At 44.5% G+C, this 8,040-nt stretch overlaps 1 protein-coding gene across 3 annotated transcripts in view; it reads right to left on the bottom strand.

Annotated features, from left to right (window-relative positions):
- The window catches only part of SALL3 (spalt like transcription factor 3), a 21,317-nt gene extending 13,582 nt beyond the window's left edge, over positions 1 to 7,735 (bottom strand). For all 3 annotated transcript variants that reach the window (XM_063653857.1, XM_054460400.2, XM_063653856.1), the window contains exon 1: positions 7,606 to 7,735. In XM_063653857.1, the coding sequence (XP_063509927.1) occupies positions 7,606 to 7,687 (82 nt within the window). In that variant the 5' untranslated portion in view covers positions 7,688 to 7,735. The remainder of the gene's footprint in view (positions 1 to 7,605) is intronic.
- Positions 7,736 to 8,040: the final 305 nt, after the last annotated feature.

Raw genomic sequence — 8,040 nt, 5'->3', positions numbered from 1 at the left:
ACATTATCATTAATGTCAAAGGAACTTATTTTTTGCACACTATTCAACAGCTAAGAGACGTGAAACTGTAAACAGGCAGGGCATGGGCAGGAATGGGATTTTATTAGAACAAGTTAAGAAAAATGCCAACCACTTCGCCAACTAACAGAACTTAGCGAACACTCTTCCCTTCTTGGTGAGTGAGAGTATCTGGCCAGGGCTACTTTTAGGAAGTACCAACCCATCTGCTTCTATGTGAATGTGAAGGCGGCCTCAGGAGCTGCTCTGCCACAACCCCCCTTAGCTGATCTCAAATTAAGTATCACATCCATGGCGTTGGCCATCTGCACTACACAGGATAAAAATATAGTTTTTTTTTGCATTTAATTTACAGTGATCCCAATATCTGCTGTTTACACCTAGATTTTCAGGGCCTCTATTACTGTGTGCCCATTCCTTCCTGTCTGTGTTTCTCAGTTGTACAGAAGAGGGGAGGAAGGTCCCACAGGCCTTTCAGAGAAAACCTCTAACAAAAGCATAGCTTCAAAGACGATAGTTCAAAAAAATACATGTATTTTCCCCTTCTCACTAATAAAATATACACAGAATGTTTAACAAAAACGTTCCTATTCTTAGGAGTGACTCTCGGTGTGAAAGGAGCCCCCCAGACTGTTTTTGGTCTTCGCTCAGCTTTAATCCCTGGTCTGTTATAGAATCTATCTATCTTCTATCAGAATGACGGCAGAATTTTTAGCCGGGATGATCTTTTTAAAGCCACAAGTGAAAAACATCATTGTAATATGTGTGTGTAAAATACAGCTGTGTGGTTTCCAAGCAAACTAATCCTCTGATTTGGTTTTACATGAGAAATTACATGAGAAAAAACCTAAAACACGTTTTTTTTTTTAAAAAAAATAAGTTTACTTAGAATAATATTAAAATGCTCCATTTTTACATACATTTTGTTTGTGTATGAAATATATAACTTAAGACATGCTGTATATACATATATAATATTTAAGACAATGCTTTCTTCAAAAATTTCAAGCTACAGTGCTTAGCATTTCAAGTACAGTGGCTTGTAAGTAAGCTAACCAATTACAAAGTAGTATTAAAATAGGTGTTCTGTAATTCTCTTTATCAATCTCAAAAGCTCACCTTCAATACACTTTTGCTGCATATTTTTTACTCATTACAATTAACAAGAGAAGCAGAATTTGTTTAGTGCAGGGAAAGGGATGTTAACTTATCCACTTCAATTAGTAACTTTAAAATGCCACGTGGATCTTCAGGAAAGGAAAACGGACTTTTTCCTTTGCCTTTCCATCTCTTAAAAATCCAGAAAGCATTTTTTCCAGTTTTCCTAAATTGTTAGGAGACACTTATTTTCTTGCAAATTAATTCTTTTTAACTCCTTATGATAGCTTTGAATCCCATAAAGAAAGATGAATTATCACATACTGAGCCCAAGCTGTGAAACAGGAGGAGACAAATAGAGACCCCTACTGTGTTTAACAATGTAGAAGAAATTCCAGACGCAATAGAAAAATTTTCTGTCCTTTTCCCCGAGACCTCAGTGTGTGCGCACAGCGCTGAACAGTGGAGGGCACTCTTGCCCTGCTCAACGCGGCCCTGACCGCATACTCCTGCGCGTCGACGCAGTGGCCCACACCTCAAATTTGTTAAGTCACGACCACCTGTGGCACAGTCACCAACTGTCTTCTGTTTAAAACATTTGCAGTTTTCAACCTGTGCAGTGAAGCACCCGGGAGGAGACACTGTTGCCTTTATGGGTACATGCAGATGGGAGCTGGACAGCACTCGCATTTGCTTTAACTATCTGCCCTCGATGCTGCTTCAAATAATAAGACGTTTGTTACACTTCAAGGTCTTTCATTTAGATGTTATGCTGTCATCACACTTATAACGAACGCATATGTATCACTATCTATGCCTAATGAAAAATACGCAAACCTGAAATGTGTCAGCTGATGCAAACAATTTCAATCGAAATTTGATGAGGGGGTGAAAACAAGGTTTTGCTAAATCACTTTTGGTGAAGATACAGATGGTTTAAATTCAAAGGCTGTGGTCTCACTGATTTGACACATGAAATTAAATGTGCTATTTCATGACATGCCTACTTGAAAGCACCCACTGTCCATTTTTCAAATCCACTATGCATAGAAATAAATATGCAAAACCACTTAGACGTATAAATGCCTACATCTAAATAGCTCTAGAGGGGCACAGGAGCCACGCTGCGTCCAGAAACAAGACTACGATCAGCTGTGACCATCAGCCCGCTCACACTCGGGATCAGGCGATGGAATCATTTCCATCATTTGTCAGCACTTCATGGCACTTTCATTTCTACAGGCAAAGTTTGCACATGTACAAAAAACCATCCTGGAAAAGCCACTGCCCTGGTTCGTTGAAGCCAGTGACTCTGCACGTATACAGATCCTACAACAGAATTACCAAACAGTGCGGTGAAGGTCACTCTCGAAAAGACGACCAGTAATGCGGACGAATCACGACCAAGTGCCGCGGCACCTGCAGGGTTAATTAAACAGTTCAAGATGCAATAGCCACACAAAAGAAAGCCGTTTTCTCTTCTTCTTTAAGAACTATAAACACTTGTGCTGAACTAGATGGCGTCTGAGAAGCCGTGCAGCACGGCGCAAGCTCGCGGGATCTCTAGTTAACACTCAGATTCAGTGTTAACACTTAACAGAACAGTGGTGAGCCCTGTTGCCAAGGTCAACAGCACAGATGCACTAATTGTATTATGAGCTTGACATCTAGTGGCCACCCCTGGCAGGGCAAAGCAGGCAAAGGTTAAATCAGCAAGGCTTGTCAAAGCACTTCTAACTACCCACCTTCAGGGAGAGACGGTCGGAAGCTGGCCAGCACTCTGCAACCCCACCTTTTCAGACATCAGACAAAAAGGCTTTCTGCGCCGAGCTGGCTGCTAATGCTCGCAGAGAATGCAAAGAGGGTAGGGATTTTAGATAGTAAGCATAACTAATCTGAAGGTGATTGAAAAAGACAGGCCCACAGAGGAAAATATTTAGACACCACACTGGCATTATCGCATCCCCTTGGTGGACACCGTCTCAGTCTCGAGAACTCTTCCCTTTAATTAAGAAACAAATCAATCTTCATCTCTAACATAGAAACCATTCCATTATTTTATTACAATTAATATTTTATACTTTCTGGAATATGACTGGCCTGGTTTGCTTGGAAATCAGTTAGCTGCATTTTAAATCATAAATGTGTTGAAATTACATGAGAAATAACCCTAGACAGGTTTTTTTTTTTTTAAATAAAAGTTTACTTGGACTATTAAATTGCTCAATTTTCACATACATTTTGCTTCATTGTGTATGAAATGTGTAGTAATTAAGGTATGCTGTAATTACAAACCTGTCCTTCCAAGACTAAAACTTGTTGGTCCTATTCTGGTAACTACTGAACAAATCATGTAGGAAAATAAAAACTAATAAAAACAAAAAATCTTTCCTGTTATATTTAAAAGTTATGCTTCTTGAAACTATCTTGCAGCGTTGAAAGATGGTGCATATCCTCATTAGAAGTGAAAAAGATTTTTATTGTACTTAAATAAAAGCCGGTGCCAATACTTTTAAGAATGCTAAATTCCAACTAATGGTCAGCACACAGAATAGAAACCCTGGTTGTGCTTTTGCTGAATTCCCCCCAAAAGAAAATATTCTTAGGGCTACCTGGAGATGAATGGTACAGCTTTTTAGAGATTGCAGTTGGAAATGAAATTTGACCCACTTTTACCATCATCTTGTATACAAAAAAGAATCAGCTTGCTAAGTAATTCCTGCTGTTACTCCATACCTTTTTCTGGCTTTGAACAACAGATCTAAAAATATTGGATAATGCATATTGCCATGGAAGTTAAAAATGTATTGCACATAAAATTCGAGAATTGTCACATAATCAGCTCTCTCTGTAAGGTGGGAATTAATTGGCATGCTTTTTTGTTGATCACAGAAACGTGCATTTTTAAATAGGTTAAGTTTTTTAATGTTGTTTTTAAAAGAAATGTTTGCAAAGTCTTCTTTTCCTCTCCCCTCTCCCAACCCGGTTACTTACTTTTTACCTTTCATGTTTCAGAGAAAGCAATCTGCCTGTGAATGGTAGAAAGTGGCTCCTGCATTGTTCCTTTTGGTATGCTGAATTGTAAATGTGTGTAGTGTGCTGGGGGAGCACTGAGGGCAAACCATGCATATACAGATAAAAGAAAAAGATCCTGCGCCAAGCACTGGTGGCCGAGCTTCTTTCCCTTAATTCAAACACAGTCTGTGAATACCACTGGTAAATTCTTAAATCACATGCTCAACACATTTAAAAGGATTTTTAAGACAGCCATATACTTCTAAGTTGGCAGGAAAAAAAACACACTTTGAAGCAATTAGTGCTAACAAACAAAATACAGGATGGTAAATGGTTTTAAATTATAATACCCCTTTGTTCCTTCTTAAATACATATTTTCTAACAACAATAAAATACATCTTTCTTAAATTATATTTTATACAATAAAGAATAGCAATATTGTATCTTTTAAAGTTCTTAGTAGGCATATAACTGTCATTGGAAGTTTTAATTAATTTTTCTTAGAACAAAAATATTCAGCTGGCTCAAAGGATTACTAGTGGCGCAAAGTTAACTGGATCCCAAAGCTGCAGCACCTTTCTTCTAAAATAGGAAGGAAATCATTTGCAAGTAAGTAATTTTAAAAAACAATTTCTGTTAGGAATGTCTCAATGACTTAATTTTTTTTTTTTTTAACAAAAGGATGACTTTAGAACTTTACATAAATTATCCTTACTTTTTCTCATTCTAGACACGGCATGTTTCATTCCTGCAGTGATAAGGTTTGGGTAGCACCAGTTATTTTTGTATAGAATCTTTTCATTGCTTCAAAAATAAATCATAATTCTTTTTTTAAGAGATACAGGCTTTGTTCTGTAGATTAATGTGAGTGCATCTCTGTCCCCCATTATTCTAAACATTTTTGCATAGAATATTTGTTCTGCAGGACATTATCAGTAGCTTTCCATTTTACTGCATGTAGATGGACCTGCTGCTTTAATTAATATGTCACTCCGAGTGATACAAAGGAATTATTTACCTCGTTTCTAAAACACTAAACTAACTGAGCTCACTTGTAACTTCCGGCACGGTCTGTTTATTTCCATTGCATTTAACAAAATTAAAATTTTGAGGAGATCTGATTCAGGTTGGAGTAATTTGGTTTCCACACCCATTTATCTTTTAAAAATTTTATTTAGTTATCTTAGGAACGATGCTGAGTGGTGCGACCGAGTAATACACAAATGGGGCATTCCTTGACTTAACATGGAACAGAGTGTCTGTTATGCTCCTTGAACAAGCTGCTTCGAATATAATTAAATGAAAAAGAACTTAAAAAAAATAGTTTGCCTAAACTCTCTCAAACTAGCATGGAAGCTGCTCGACCAAGAATCAGCCCCAGACAGGGTATTTTGGGCCTGTTGCAAAATATGACCAGGAACTGTGGCAACGTCTGGATTACAACTCTGGATGCTGTGAAAAACACAGGCTTGACAAGAAATTTAATTCTACCATGGGTAAAAAACCTGAATATTTTGCATCTCTACATAAATTCCAGCAGCAACAAGAGGGATTCAAAGTAGAACTTGTGAATAATTTATCCCACCTTAGGCTTTCAAATATAGGCGATATAGCCCTCCACATGTTTACACTATTAAGTTCAGCATGCTCACATTTCTGAAGTGAAATTAAAAATGAATAGCAGTGCCTCAGCTTGTTAATTGTTAAATACAAGGGGGTTTACTCTATTAATTAAAATATGCTTTAATAAAAGGAGACATTGCACATTTTGATAACGACCCTACAAAGCTGAGAAGTATTTACATTGTTGCATTTTGGGACGGCTGTGAAAGCCGATTTTAAGCTATTCAGGATCCACAATAATAAAGCTTTAAAATTCCTCACTGGGATGCAATGTCGTTCTTTTGAAGGAAAGACTGTCTTTCTCATTCGGCAGAAATAAATCCATTCATTTGATCATGTAGTCATTGAGGGCGATACAAAACAAACCAAGTGTGAGAAATTCTATGTGATGAAGTAAACAAAACAAAAAAAAAAATCCATTTCCATGACAAAAAGATTCTTTGTCCTTAATCTACCCACCATATGCAAGCGTTTCTTTTTAGCATATCGCCTGTTCTAATCTTGGCTGACTTGGCTACACAGATAAGACTCCCTTACCTCCACCGCAACAAAAAGACCCCAGCGAGCTCACTAATTTTATTTAATTCATTAATTCTCCAGCCGCGTCATAAGCATGCTCTCTCGTTCTCATCCGACATGGGTGTCTACCTGCTTTGTCAAACTTTACTCCACCGTGTGGGAAACTCTTCCGCCCCGTTTCCTTTTCGCAGACCGTCTCATTCTCAGAGTAAAAAGATCACCATCTGCCTCCAACAACTTGTAATAGGTCAATCATAAAAGTCGGCCTGCCTGTTTTTTGAAGGAGCAAATTATTTTACTGCGAGCTGTGCTGCAGGCTCGGGGTCGTGGGGTCGCCCCTCCTCGGCCCTCTTTCCTGGCGCCCTGGGGGCCCCGCGGGGCGCGCCGAAGCCTGGGCGCCGCAGGCCGAGGTTTTAACTCGACGAAGGGGGTGGGGGCGCCCCAAACTTTGCGGGGCTAAGGCGCCACTCTGGGAAGTCCAGCCCTTCGCCAGTCTCTTAACTTTCGCGGCGCCTGCCCTTCGCTCTTGGATGTTTCGAAGAGGACGCTCCTACTAGCGAAATGACTGCAAAGGTGAGGTCTCCAGCGCCCGGCCTCGGCGGATCCAAAAACACGGGAGAGAGAAGGCCCGCGCAGACGCTGCAATGAACGCCCCGGAAACACGCCGGGGTTCTGCCGCGAGCAGGGGCCAGGCCCAGGCCGCCGCCGCGCTCACCCCCAGCTTAATTCCCCAGGCGGCCATTAGGCAGGGCCAAGCCCCCGACCTTCTCGCCTCGCAAGGGATCGCAGGCTGCGTCAACGCGCTGAGACACCGCGGGTCACCCGAGGCGGTGCAGGGTCCCGGGCCCCCGGGGCGCCGAACAAAGCTGGCCGGGCGGCGGGGTCCCCAAACCGCGTCCAGCGGTAGGTGGGCTCCGGTCGCCTTCCCCGCCGCCGCGCTCGCCCCGGGGTCGCCGAGGCCGGCCCCAGCGTCCTGGCGCAGAGACCCTGGGGGGCGGCGCGGAGGCGGAGGCACCGTGGACTCCCTCCCGCCCCGGCCTCCGAGCCGTCCTCGAGCCAGCCGCGGCCTCGGCGCCCTTCGCGGGCAGCTTCCCGACTCGGAGAAGAGGAGCCAAGTTTACTTCGCCCACAACTCTCTCCGCGGCCGCGCGCGCTCCGGCGAAGTACCCGGGTCCCCGCGGCCGGCCTGGTGCGGGGCGGACACTTGCTCGCGGGAGGCAGGGAACTTTCTCCCGCTCCCGGACGCGCGCAGCCGCTCCCACCGCACGCGCTTCCCCAGCCCGGATGGGCAGCCCCAGACCCCCCGGCCACCCCGCAGCCCCGGCCCTCACCGTGCTCGGGAGCCCCGTCAGGCGGCGGCAGCTCCTCGTCCGACTTGAGGTGCTGGGGCTTGGCCTGCTTGCGCCGAGACATGCTGCTAGCGGCGCTCGGGCCCCGCGCGGGGCAGCGGCATCAGCGGGGCGGCCGGCGGGGACGGCGCGGGGCGGGCGCAGGGCGGTCGGGCGGGCGCGGGGCGGCGGCGGCTGCGCGGGCCGCGCATGGGGCTGAGTAATTAGGCTGGTGAATAATGCATGGCCATTAGCGGAGGGCCGCGCCGATTGGCCGGGCTCCAGCGGACTCCGGCGGCCTATGCAAATGAGGCCGCGCTCGCAATTAGCGGCCGCGCCGGCGAGGAGGGGGCCGCGGCGCCTCGGGACCCGGGCGCGCGCTGCCCGGCGCCGCCTCACATCGCGGGCTCCGGCGCCGCGCTCCTCGGCCGCTCCCGG

The sequence above is a fragment of the Pongo pygmaeus genome, chromosome 17 (genome assembly GCF_028885625.2).
Source record: "Pongo pygmaeus isolate AG05252 chromosome 17, NHGRI_mPonPyg2-v2.0_pri, whole genome shotgun sequence".
In the NCBI taxonomy this organism is placed as follows: Eukaryota; Metazoa; Chordata; class Mammalia; order Primates; family Hominidae; genus Pongo; species Pongo pygmaeus.
This window is presented reverse-complemented; position numbering and strand designations above follow the sequence as displayed.